The sequence below is a fragment of the Sinocyclocheilus anshuiensis genome, unplaced genomic scaffold (assembly GCF_001515605.1).
Source record: "Sinocyclocheilus anshuiensis isolate Anshui unplaced genomic scaffold, SAMN03320099.WGS_v1.1 scaffold160, whole genome shotgun sequence".
Classification (NCBI taxonomy): Eukaryota; Metazoa; Chordata; class Actinopteri; order Cypriniformes; family Cyprinidae; genus Sinocyclocheilus; species Sinocyclocheilus anshuiensis.
The window spans coordinates 1,137,850-1,151,868 of NW_015554119.1; the positions used below are offsets into that span (position 1 = coordinate 1,137,850).

General features: G+C 35.2%; 1 protein-coding gene across 1 annotated transcript in view; it reads left to right on the plus strand.

Annotated features, from left to right (window-relative positions):
- The window catches only part of LOC107670013 (enhancer of filamentation 1-like), a 35,703-nt gene extending 26,738 nt beyond the window's left edge, over positions 1-8,965 (plus strand). The window contains exons 3-7 of the mRNA XM_016462479.1: positions 1,874-1,972; positions 2,051-2,182; positions 3,985-5,091; positions 7,021-7,110; positions 7,885-8,965. Coding sequence (XP_016317965.1) covers positions 1,874-1,972; positions 2,051-2,182; positions 3,985-5,091; positions 7,021-7,110; positions 7,885-8,430 — 1,974 coding nt within the window. The 3' untranslated portion in view covers positions 8,431-8,965. The remainder of the gene's footprint in view (positions 1-1,873; positions 1,973-2,050; positions 2,183-3,984; positions 5,092-7,020; positions 7,111-7,884) is intronic.
- The last annotated feature ends 5,054 nt before the right edge of the window (positions 8,966-14,019 follow it).

Below are 14,019 nucleotides of genomic sequence, written 5' to 3' on the forward strand. Positions count from 1 at the left end.
AACGGAGCATTTGGGACGGGGAGGGGGGGGAGGGGGCGGCTGATTTTGGAGAAGAACGAATGGAGACCAAGTACATTCCAAAGATGCTTCTGTTTATCTGCTGCAAAAGATGGATATGGAGCATAAAAGATGGAAAGAAAACTGGAGGAATATAGAGAGAACTGATAGATTAAAAATGTACAAGATGACACAAATATTAAAGTTCGGAACCGAGGAGGCATGTAAGACAGATCACACTCCATTAGAGTCTCTGTTTGCAGTTGCATTAATCTAGTCACGTACACAATGCACCATATTTTCACCGTAGCCATTTTGCATGTTGCCGCAGTATGTTGTGGCTGAACAACAACAGCTTTTTGTGAATAAAAAAGTGAGCTTAAATGAGGCATAATTATTCACTATAATAGAAAAGCATATAATATTAATTCTAAAAAATATATAAATAGATTTTTATCATTACTAATCATTTATTTTTATTATTATTATGCATTACAGGTAAGATTATTATTAAGTTGTATTTATTTATATATATTATGAAAATGAAAAACACAGATTTAAATATATTTTTCAGATATAATTTTAATATAATAATATAGTAATATATAAAATAATTAAACATTTACTTACTTGTTATATATTCCATTATTTATATTTATTTAACATTAGAGAAATAAAAAACAAATTTAAATATATAATTTATCTCATATATAATTTTAAGTAAATAATACAAATGTACATAAATTGTGTATATGTATATATATATTGTATGTAAACAGTATATATTTTATTAAGTAAATATTTGAATAATAGCTACTTTTTATTATTACTACTACTGTTCATACATAGAGTTAAGAATTTGAACAAATTTCTTATAGTTGTTAAAAGTTTTTTTTTTTTGTAGTGTTTTCAAGCTCAATTTTTTTCTACATACCTCCTCTACATGCCACAATTATTGCAGAGATCAGAGATAGAGAGAGAGAGAATACTAGAACAGAGAAAATTCTTCCTCTTAAAGAGGCTTTGTTCCAAAACTTACATGTGTTTTGTTTAGTCATGTTCACACATACATTATTTACATATAATTATTATTCTAAACAATATTTATTGTTTTATATTATTTTTCAAAATTATATATATGATATAAATGAAAAATTTTAATCTGTTTTTATTGAACATTTATATGATTTTAAATCAAATATTATATTTAATTATATATTATATGTAAAAAAATTATCAAATATATAGGTTGTATATGTGTTTTTAATGTATGTAATTTTAAATATTAAAAATTAAATAAAAAATTAAATTTATGCATTTAGCAGATGCTTTTATCCAAAGCGACTTACAGTGCATTCAGGCTATACATTTTTTATATATATTATGAAAATGAAAAACACAGATTTAAATATATTTTTCAGATATAATTTTAATATAATAATATAGTAATATATAAAATAATTAAACATTTACTTACTTGTTATATATTCCATTATTTATATTTATTTAACATTAGAGAAATAAAAAACAAATTTAAATATATAATTTATCTCATATATAATTTTAAGTAAATAATACAAATGTACATAAATTGTGTATATGTATATATATATTGTATGTAAACAGTATATATTTTATTAAGTAAATATTTGAATAATAGCTACTTTTTATTATTACTACTACTGTTCATACATAGAGTTAAGAATTTGAACAAATTTCTTATAGTTGTTAAAAGTTTTTTTTTTTTGTAGTGTTTTCAAGCTCAATTTTTTTCTACATGTCAAGAGACCCTCAACTAATGGCACTTTTTATGACATGTTTCACCTATGAATACAATTTTTTGGCTCCAGCTGTAACGTATGCATTCTTGTTTCAGGTGGTGACCCCAATTCGCGTAGGGCAAACATACGCTTACAGTCCTGCATCAGATTCATCTCGTGACCTCTACGATGTTCCTCCAATTCGTCCACAGGGGGTGAGTGCCACTATCAATAACACATGTACTCATATAGATGTCTGCATACATGTATTTACGTGTTAAACACCCACACAGGTGTACGATATTCCGGCGAGCAAACAAACTGGACAGCACAGCATTCCCAGAGCCCAGGGCCTTTACGACACCCCTCCTTCCCAAGGCCTGCGATCAAAAGGACTGTATGACAAACCGCCAGCATCACAAGGGGTACGAGAATCCTTCAGTTCTTAAGATTCATTATGATGTCAAGAAAATTAGCACATGCAAATTAGGAGTTGTTTAAAATGTTAGCATGTAACTTGTACCACATCTTTAGTGCTACGCAATCTGGTGGTTGATAAATTCGAGTTTGCCTCAAAAAAGTCGAAAGGTGTCAAAAAAAATTATGAAAATATATTTATATGCTGCACAGTATTTATTTTAGTAGTAGCTATTTTAGTAGCTTTAATTTTATATTTTCTATATAGTATTTCTATTTCTATTTCTGTATATTTATGTCTATTAGTTTATTAATTATTAGTTCAGTTTGAATTATTTTGATACTGTTAGTAGAGTTTAGTCTGATTTTATTGAAACTAATTTAGTTAAACTAAATAAAAATGAAAAATACTCCCTTTGCAACTTGCTGAAAAAGTATATTTTATTTTGGTAAATGTTTATTTTATTTCAAGTAATACGTTTTTTATTGCTTTCGTTTTAGTTAACTATAATAACCCTGATGCAGCCCTTGTTCTTTGTCTTGTAACCGAACGTTATTATTTCCCAGAAATTTTACAAATAAATAAATACTCTGATTTTTATTACTTTCCCCTGGTTAGCAAATTAAAGCCTAGCTTGCCAGCAATGTTGGAGTCAAACTCAGAGTAATGCTCTTAACTCTGCAAGGAGGTCAAAACAGAAATAATTGTGCTGAAGCCCCTCTTAAGTTTCACCGCTACTCCTGGCGAAATGTGTCGCAGTGCCTCGAGTTCGTTTGAAATAAACTGGATGTATGTGGAAGCCTATTATTAGAGTCGTATTTAATTAGGGTTTGTAGAAACCCGGACTCACTTTGAAAGATACGCTTGACAGAAATCACTTACAGGCTGCTGTGTTTATTTATTGACCAGTGTCCTGTTGGCATGCCCCATCTACTCCCATTACGCTGTCAAGTCAATGCCAGGTTTTATCCTTTGGCTGGATAGCAGGATTTTCCATGTCCTATTCAGAACTTTCATGAAATGCAGAACTGGACTTATTAGAATGTCAGCGACTTGCGACTTGGTGCTTATTAGTGTTGTCAAGATTTCCAATTTTTGAATTTCCAATTTTGATACAATACCTTGAAAAATATTAATATGCAATACTATTTTCAATACCACAGGGAAAAGTTACACAACATTAAGGGCATAAAATAAACAGTATCTAAGTTAATTTACTACTGACCATAGAAATAATAATGATAATAGCAACGTAATTGTGGCAAAATGCATCAGTTGTGAAACGATTCCATTTTTGCTGTAAAGCAGCATAAAATGCAATATTGTCATTATTCAGCTCAATTTAGTTCACTGTTAATTCAATTTAATTTAACAACAGTACTGTTGTTATAAAGTTCATCGATTCAGCTGTAAAGCAGCTCTACAGAAGACAAGTGTGTTGTTCAGTTCAAGTCACTGTTGTTTCAATTCAGTTCAATAACAGTGTCAATGCTGCAAAATTAATCAATTATGAAATGACTTCAAAGTTAGCTCTACAGAAGACAGTGTAATTATGCAACTTAAGTTCGAGCTTTTGTTCTCATCCGATAGTATTAGTGAAGTCAAAATCGAAATATTTTCTGAATGTTAATTGTGTTTTAACATGTGTTTGGCATAATAAACCTGAGCAATGGCATAGTAAAACTGACCCAAACTGAGCAAGCCAAAGGCAACAGTAGCAAGGAACCAAAAATTTAGCAGTTGTCAGCTGGCATTGGTGTATCAATACTGCAGTAAATGAGTACTTAATCCGAATTCTCGCTCCCCCAGGTGTACTCCACACCACCTTGTCAGAATAACATTGCACAAGACGAAGGGAATTACGACTTTCCGCAGCCTTCGAAGCACAAGCAAGAAGGTATATATGATGTTCCACCACAATCGCTCTCCAAAGCTTCCCCATGCTCCAACTACGACTTCCCACCCAGCTCTGAGCCGATGTCCCGAAAGGGCATGAACGGCAGCGCCGGCATCTACGACATTCCAGCCAGCCAACTGGCCACAGGGGGATCTCAGGACTTGTATGATATTCCACGTGGAATGCCGCAGAACTGCCACACTTCCACTGAAAGAGATAGAAAAAAGTCAGTTTACGATATTCCACCAGGAGATACTCGGTTGCTCGGTGACGTTACCGAAGGAGTCAACCGCTTGTCGTTTTCCAGCACGGGAAGCACTCGCAGCAGTATGTCAACTTCCTCTTCTTCCGCCGGATCGCCCGCCGAGTGCCGTCTAGCATTGGATCTAGACTCCGCGGTCCAGAGGTTGAGTCGCCTCCAGCAAGGTCTGGAGTCTTCGGTTTGCACACTACAAACTCTTGCGGCATCGCCTCATTGGCGAACGTACAGCTTCATGGAGCGTCATGCCAATGAGGTCCGCGTTTCATTGGAGCGGGTCAAGTGTGCGCTCGCAGATTTTCTCATATTTGGCTGTGGAGCGGCTGCGAATGCCACAACGGTGTCCGATCCAGGAATGCACTCCAAGTTGCGACGCCAGTTGCAACGTCTAGAAGATTCCCATCAGATTCTTCAACGAACACATCAAACTTTAGAAAACAATAGCTGGGCACTTAATATCCTGGCAACGGGCGCCAAGCATCAAAACAAGAGTGACGAACTAGAACGTTTTGTAATGGTGTCGCGGACGGTGCCTGACGATGCCAAGCAGCTGGCTTCAACAATAGGGGGCAGCGCGGAGCTGCTTTTCCGAAGAGCACGAATAGAAGGCATTGTTCACCCCTTTACTTGCACCCCAACAGAGGATGACGGTTATGGAGCCCAGACCAAACCTTTGCCTGTATCACATGACAAGGCAAACATGAACAGCGAGAAGTGCGTCAAAAGCTGGATGGAAGATTATGACTACGTCCACCTACAGGTGAGAATCACATCTATCTATCTATCTATCTACATACCTAAAATGCAGATTGTCTTTGAAAAGAAATTAACAGGGATTTAACAGGAATGTATGCTTGTTTTTTGGGAGTTAGCAGGAAATTTCTATGTAGTATACTTGTTCCAGTTTGAAATAGAGCTACTGTGCTGAACATTGTGTAGTACAGCTGTAGTGGGCAATGCTGGTAAAATGACGCTACCCTCTCGTGACGCTATGCTCTGTTGATAATAGCTTTGTAGGACTATAACTTATAATTAAACAAACAAAAAAAAAGTTTAATCTGATTCTGTTGCATAGAACTGAATAAAAATAAAATATTGATATTTAATATTAATATATTTTCTGTACAATTTTATTGTTTTACTTTCAATAAACGTGTGGTTATTTTATTGGCTTGTATTTTTTTAATTCAATATCAATATCGGCCAAGTGCATCCAGAATTTTTGGTTTCGGCCCAGATTTTTTTTTTTCTGTGCATCCCTAGAAAGAATAGTAAAATTGTTTTATTTTTTATTAACTCAATTTAATTAAATAACATTAATTACATTTTATTAACATTTTTATTTTAAATGCATACAAAACTATTGCATTGCACAACTATTTGATGTTGTATTAGTGACATTTGCCAAGTCAGTAATCAGTTTTGCTATTGTCCATGTTTTTCTATTTGTGACTGGACTTTTACGATGTTTGCATAGCACACGACACAACAAACGAAACTATCATAGTATTATACTTAAAACTAATTTAAAACTAAAAGCCAGTGAAGGAATCACTGCAAACATATGCTTTAAAGGGGTCATATGATGCGATTTCAATTTTTCCTTTCTCTTTGGAGTGTTACAAGCTCTTGGTGCATAAAGAAGATCTGTAAAGTTGCAAAGATTAAAGTCTCAAATCCAAAGAGATATTCTTTATAAAAGTTCAGAGTCAGCCACACCTACCTAAAACGGCTCGTTCTAACACGCCCCCACATATCTACCTCACTATGTGGGAAGATTTGCATAACGCCGCCCAAATGTTCACGCAAAGAAAGAAGGCGTAATTGTATTTACAACACTGTTCCAGAACAGTTTAACCCAAATATCCAGATGTGTGCAGCGCATTTTATGGATGACTGTTTACTGATCCTGGGAGAGTAACCTTAGACTAAAATAATTAATTAATTATAACATTTCCGTCTCACACTTGAGGTATTCGGCCAATCACAACGCACTGGATAGCTGGCCAATCACAGCACACCTCGCTTTTTCAGACCGATGAGCTTTGTAAAAATCGATGCGTTTCAAAAAGGCGGGGCATAGAGGAGAAACAATAATGTACAGTATGTGGAAAATAATGTGTTTTTTTTACTTTAAACCGCATAAACACATTTCATTACACCAAATACACAAAATAATGTTCTTTTTAGCAGCATCATATGACCCCTTTAAGACGCTTAGGAAATCACCTACAAATAAAGTGAATGTAAAAACTAAACATTTACAGACTTGCATGCTACAAATCAAGGCCTACAGCACAAAACTGTCAAAAAACAGCCCATCCGCTTCAGTCTATCATCTGTTAATCCTGGACGCAGAGATTAGGAATGAGATCCCTTACATTTGAGCATGTCAAAAGCGACATGCTGTTGGGATTAAAATCTGAGCATGTACTTCAATCTCAAGCAAAAGGCTAAAAGAGGATAGTTTAGATGCTGCCAGAACAGGGTTTTGAAGAAAATAAAGAGCCGATTGCTTATTCAAATTCAGTTCACAAGACAAATAAAGACAGACTTCCTAATTTGAATTAAAAAGGGATTAGTTTAGTACCACAGTGGCCTTTGGCTGTTCATTGGGGCATTGAGACACTAGTTCTGCTTTGAAACAAATTGTTTCAACTTGCTGACTGACCTTTTGTTATTTTTGCAGGGAAAAGATGAATTCGAACGACAACAGAAGGAACTTTTAGAGAAAGAGAACATCACCAAACAAAGCAAAGTCCAACTCGGACAAGAACAGGTAAATGACACGTTCACATAAACGTCATCCGCTTGTGTGTAAGTCATCAATCAGCAGGGAAGTAGCTTATGATTCATGCGGAAATGCAGCGTGGCAGATGCTTTATCAACCTCAGAATTAATAAGAATAGAAATGCCAGAAGAATATGACTTAAGTTGTGAACACATTAGGTGAAAGAACAGGGTGGCGAAACCATTTGTTTTCTTCACACATCAGGTGTAAATGGCTCATCACAAGTGAAAGGTTTTTGTTGACCAAGTCATCTAACAGCTGCATCATGTGAGATCTTAGGGTGTCCATATGTTCACCATATATCAGAGTTTCACTATAAGAGCTTCACAGGTGCAGATCTCAACTCTCTCCTAGCACAACCAGCATAGCAGATGGTTCCTGTTGCATGTAAACTTAAGCCTAGAGAGCTGCCCATATGAACTATAAGATCACAGGCAAAGAAATTATTTTAAATATTACATTTTTTTTCCCAAAGATTAGTTCTGAGATGGACACAAACTACATGATATATATAGTTCATTTTATTATTGTAATATAATTAATTTTTACCTTTACCTTTTTTATCTTTCATTTTTGTGTGGTGTATGTATATATATATATATATATATATATATATATATACATATATATTATATTGTTCATTTTTTAATTTTTAATTTAACTGTTTAAAAAGGTGCACCAGTAAAGACGTGTTTTTTTTTTTCATAATAATAATCATTTTAAATAGTTCTAACTCAGAATTGCTTTCTCTCACTTAAACAGCTGAACCAGTTCAAACAGCTCGAACAGGAAGTGATCAAACCGGTAGAGAACGACATCACCAAATGGATCTCCCACCAACATTCAACAGGCTCCTCCTCAGACTCCTCCTCTAATTTCTCCATGGGAGGCGGAGCTCCATTGTGTTTGCGCGATCGCCAACTGTTGACCTTCTATGCAGACCAATGTGAACAGCACTTTGTGACTCTGCTGAATGCGGTAGATGCTTTTTTCGGCTGTGTAAAGGCTGGGCAACCTCCACGAATCTTCGTTGCGCATGGCAAGTTCGTCATTCTCAGCGCCCACAAGCTTGTGTTTATCGGGGACACGCTGTCGAGACAAGCCTCGGCAGCTGAAGTGGCGAATCACGTCATGAACTTAAGCAACATGCTGTGCGAGATGCTAAAGACAGTCGTGGGTGCCACCAAAATAGCAGCCCTTCACTATCCCAACACGGCCGCTGTGCAGGAAATGGTAGATCGCGTGACGGACCTCTCGCACTTGGCGCAACAATTTAAAGTGCAGCTCTCACAGATGGCGGAATTGTGATGTCATCAGCATGATGTCACTAACTTCTGAACAAAGACTGTCATTTTAACATATATATTTATACTCGTATAGATGCATCACTGAAAGTTGTCTTTTGTAAATAGACATGCTTTCTTCCTCTCTGTAAATATTTGGCTCTATATTTTGTGTAGATTTGTTTTATATAATAATGATAATAATAATATTAACTGTATGAATAGAAATGATTGAGACTTGCATTTGTAGAGTGACTGTAAACATTGTTGATTGTTTTGTGTATTAGGCACCTTACAAGTTGTCCTTAACTGCTAATTATTGTGTATTGCTGAACAGCAGAACCTACAAAATGGAAATAGTTTGTTTTGTTCATGTGCTGTATTGTGTGACACACACTCTGCCGAGAGAAAACGGTATGAACAAAGTCAAAGATTTTTCTGTCTTTGCTATAGAAATTGTGTTTCACTTGTTTTTGTTTGAACATTTTGGTGAATCTCACAAGAACTGTGCTCCTAGTCATATTTTACCCCAAAATCAAAAGGAAATTATATTTTGTTGATGCCTGCTTTAGAATCATTCATATTTTCTGCATTGTGGAAATTTTTTATGACAATTAAAAATGTTCCCTCCCGTTATTATTACTATAATGCAGAAAAAAAAATGTCATTACTATATTGTAAAAAAACTAAAGTACAATATATACAAAAATAAACAATATATAAAATATGTTTACATCATGGCAGTATTTGTTTTATTACTTTTATGCTTATTTAAAAAATATATAAATTATTTAATTAAAGTAAAAAAAAAAAATAAATATTTGTGTTTTATATTAAAATGTCACAATGCAAAAAAAAATCTAAATGCAGCTAAAAATCAGTTTCTTCATGCAAAAATATATATCAATTTCTTTTTTCCTTCTGCTTTTGTGGTGAAATGTGACCCAAACATGTTTTCGTGAGATTCATTCTGCTATGGCAGCATAGCTAACAAAGTAAACCATATTAAACAAACATGAAATCTGGCAGAAGCGAGGAAGATGTTTTCCCAAGAGCTTTCCCCCCTCCATTAACATAACTCAATGTCCCACCGATCCATAATTCCAAAAGTATTATCAGATGATCCAATTGGACAGATATAATCTGATAAAAAATAGACCTTAGATGGATGTGAGCTTCCCAACCCATCTCTTTGGACCTTGATGACTAATACTTTCCATTCCAGGCTGTAATGAAAAGAGCATGTATCATGGCTCATGTGGGTTAGCGGCGAGGATGAGAAGCCATGCTAAGGGGATTGAACAGTAAGTCGAGCACAGTCTGAACACTGAGTGCCACACCATATTATCATTAACATTAACCTGCTGGAACATTCTGAGATGTGCATTCGGAACACCACATGTCTGCCCAATCTAATTTGGTAGGATTTTTATTATGCCATCTCATCTAAAAGGCCTTAAAAATAAGGATAATTTGTTGCTTTTTTCATCTAACTGTTTTTAACAGATACACATGATGATTTAGCGTGTGGCCTGCGGTTAGATGGAGGACATTAGCTCATGCAGCAGGTGCTCTGCGGTTCTGTGCAGCTGTGCACCAGTTTCAGCAACCATTACCAGTGGCTAATGGGCAATTTGTTTTATGGATCATTCCCTGCACACTGCGGTTACATATTGCAGCGTTATATTGTATTTTTTACATGTGTGCATTGTGTACAACAGACTATGGTTTGCATCTGCTGCATGTTGTTGATAACCACCAACAACAATCTCAATTTGTCCCATAATTAATTCAACTGTAGGTTTCTATTAAATTAAATGATTTTACAAATGAACAAATGACTTGTTTGTAAATTTTAAGAAATGCTTTTACCATTAAACAAACTGCTCTAATTGTTTGGATATGAAAACAAATGGGAAACTGATTTACAATAATATACTTTCAATGGAAGCCTAGTATTCTAATGCGCAGCACCACGAATAAACGTTTAAAAAAAACTCCTGATTTCAAACATGAAAAATTGCTTAAAATTTAGTCACCTTCAGGTCAATTTTGATGATTTTTTTTCTTCATCGGAACAGATTTGGAGAAATTTAGCATTACATCACTTGCTCACCAATGGATCCTCTGCAGTGAATGGGTGCCGTCAGAATGAGAGTCCAAACAGCTGATACAAACATCACAATAACCCACATTTCACATAATCCACAAAAAGCAGATTTTACTAGATGAATAATTATTATAGATTGACCCGAAGCAACGGTTTAAAGTTATTACACCTTCATTTGTTTCTTACAAACATGCATCTTTTCACTTCACAAGACATTAACTGGACTGGAGTCATGTGGATTACTTGTGGATTATTGTGATGTTTTTATCAGCTGTTTGGACTCTCATTCTGCCGGCACCCATTCACTGCAGAGGATCCATTGGTGAGCAAGTAAAGTAATGCTAAATTTCTCCAAATGTCTATTTCTTTAAATCCATCTACATCTTGGAGGGCCTAAGAGTGGGTACATTTTCAGCAAATTTTCATTTTTTGGATGAAGCATTTCTTTAAGTTCCATTGCTGCCTTAAATGATCCTATTTTTTACAACTGTATTGTTGTTTTGAAAATATAATCCTAACACGTAAACAAACGTGTTTTGAAAAAAGCGTCTGCCAAATGCATACAAATTAAAGTAAATGTCTGCGCAAATTCACATTCAGTTGATAAATTCATGACCAGCTACAAATGCAAAACCGATTACTTTTACATGGTACACCTTGAAGAGGGATTGAAGCGATGCAACACAATATCCACTCAAAGGAATTACACATAAACGGTTCATCTGCCCAAAAAACTAGTTTCAGTACCAAAAGACATTTCATACAGCTTTACAGATTTAACAACACATATTTGTATCGTACAATTCATGTTCAAGGGAATAGACACGGGTTAAAGCTCCATATTTTTCTATTTAATCCCTTAGAAACATCATTTAATCTGCATTCAGAACTAAAAGACACTGAGATGAATGGCAATTTTTCAAAAAAGCTTCAAACAGCACGTAAATCATCTTGAAACTAAATTTCACATGCCACTGCTCATTCATTTGTGTTTCTACAACATTCTCCCTCTTTTAATGAATGCTAACAATATTGCTGGGAACGAAGCAATGCCAACTTGCAAATCTCCATAAAAGCATCAGCATCCACTGACTGGCACTTACACGTAATTAACGATTTAAACATTTTCCGCATTCAGGACTAAGTTCTCCTCGGGGAGACAAAGAGAAAGCCTTTAGAAAGAAACTTTCATTAAACATGGTGAGAGAGCGGTAAATTCTTACCATCGCTCTCTCCAGACCCTTTCCTAGTGATTTATTTCACTCTAATAATGGCATCGGGGGGAGTTCTGCGGTCTTGGATGTGTCTCAAGTTGGATCTGCACTGAATTGAAGAGCCTGAGGAGGGAGGGTTGAGTTAGCCAATCACTGCCTCACAACTCACACTAATTAAGTCAACCAACCAGATTCACTTCTTCATGTGAACTAAATGGAAAAAAACACATTTCATTTTAGTATTCAGGAAGCCCAAAAAGCGCAAAAATGCACAATTAAAGTACGATAATCGTTTGTAACTTGCATAATCCAAAATGTGTAAAACAAAATAGTACATTTTTAATTCATATTGACTTTAAAAGCCTCCTGCTGTGTTGTGGGTCAATTTTAATCAATTTCTTCTTGAATATTTCTCATTTAGTGTCATGAATGTGCATGCAAAGTTGACACACAGATGTGTTTTTTAAAAGCTGTACAAACTTTGTTACAACTTTTGTGTTGGGGTCAAATTGTCCCCCATTGGTTTTCATCATTCAATTTGCCAAAAGTCAACACTTTGAAAAACTAAGGTGTCAAAAAAAAAACAAAAAAAAAAATTCTTGTTGCTTGTCAAACACTAAAATATGAAATACATGAGAAATTTAATACTCAAAACGTTTTCCCAACATTGAGACTTGTCATCTGAATCACTCAGGTGAAAATAATCACTTTTTCTTTTTCTAATTGAGTTTCAGTCACAAAATCAGTTGTTTATGGTTGTGTTTTATACTTCAATTACTAGACTGCTGCAGTACTGAATAGAAAAATAATTGTGAGAAACCCATTTTACTCTCACAAGGGTTGAAGAACCAGACATAATAAAAAGGCAAAGGAAGTACAAACAGCAATAAATGCTACTTATATTAAAGGTCCCCTGAAATGCTTAGAAACACGCAGCGTTACTCTATGTGTTGACGTCATTTTAACTGAAACAGGAAGACAGGGCGGGACATATCAAGCAGCCCCGCCCCTTTTTAAAATAGCTAATAGCGTTCGTTTATATCACAGCTTGGGCTAGAGCCGTTCAGAGCCGTTGAGCTCCGTAAAGCCGCATTTGACAGGTTATGCCAGCCACAATCTCATCCATATTGCTATTGTGTAGAATTTAAATAGCTCCGATACATTTTGTGGTCTGCGCCGACTCGCGCATGTGATCCGTTCCGTGCTATCGTGTCTCTGGACCAGAGAGTCTTTTTTTCCTCAATGGAAAGCATATTTACACTGTTTGAATCGTTCCCTGTCCCCTATATAGTGCACTACGTGCCATTCACTGTACAGAAAATACTAATTCTGTGGACAAGTGACCGATTTCAGCCGCGGCTTCAGCGTCTATTTTATAGTGTAGGGGGCAGGCGCTTCAGATTCTAGAGAGCATTTGATTGGACAGAAAGTTTGATGAGAAGATGAAGTACGATGTGACGTCAAAAAAATCGTTGAGCCGTTTTGGCGGAAGTGACGAACTGCAAGCTTTGAATGCTTATATCTTCTAAATGCGAATTTTGTCACTGTTTTGGAGCACACTGCCTTATAGATAACCTTAAGACTAACATATTGATACTAACACCCAAAAAACTTTAATTTTGATTTCATGAGGACTTTAAGTACAAATAATGTAAGATACTTATAATTATTTGCACCTCAGTGTGTAATTTTTATTTATTTTTTTTGCCTGTACAGCTAATTTTGAACGTAGAAATCTGTGTCAAATGAACCCCTAATACAGTAGACAAGCTGCAATAGAGGTTTTCTGTTTATAAAAAAATGAATCTTTAGGGGTTATTTTTCAAAGTGTATTTATTTATTTATTTGACAAAAAAATGGAAACCAACGTGGGACAATTAATGCCCAACACAAAAGTTGTACCTAGTTTTTGAACGCAACAGGAGGTAATAATAGATTTAATATGTTAATACAAAACGTACACAAATAGGGGTCTGCAGTATCAAGATGCAAACATGCAAGTATGCGTACTTTACCATGACCAGTATGTGCATCATTTTAGTGTGTAATAGAAGTAGATGAAAATGTGCTCTGTTCAGCATTAAACCTTTTCCAAATGCTTCCAAAAACCTTTAAAGGGGTCATATGATGTTGCTAAAAAGAACATTATGTTGTGTATTTGGTGTAATGCAATGTGTTTATGCGGTTTAATGTTAAAAAAACACATTATTTTCCATATAATGTCCATTATTGTTTCTCCTCTATGCCCCGCCTTTCTGAAACGCGTCGATTTTTACAAAGCTCATCGTTC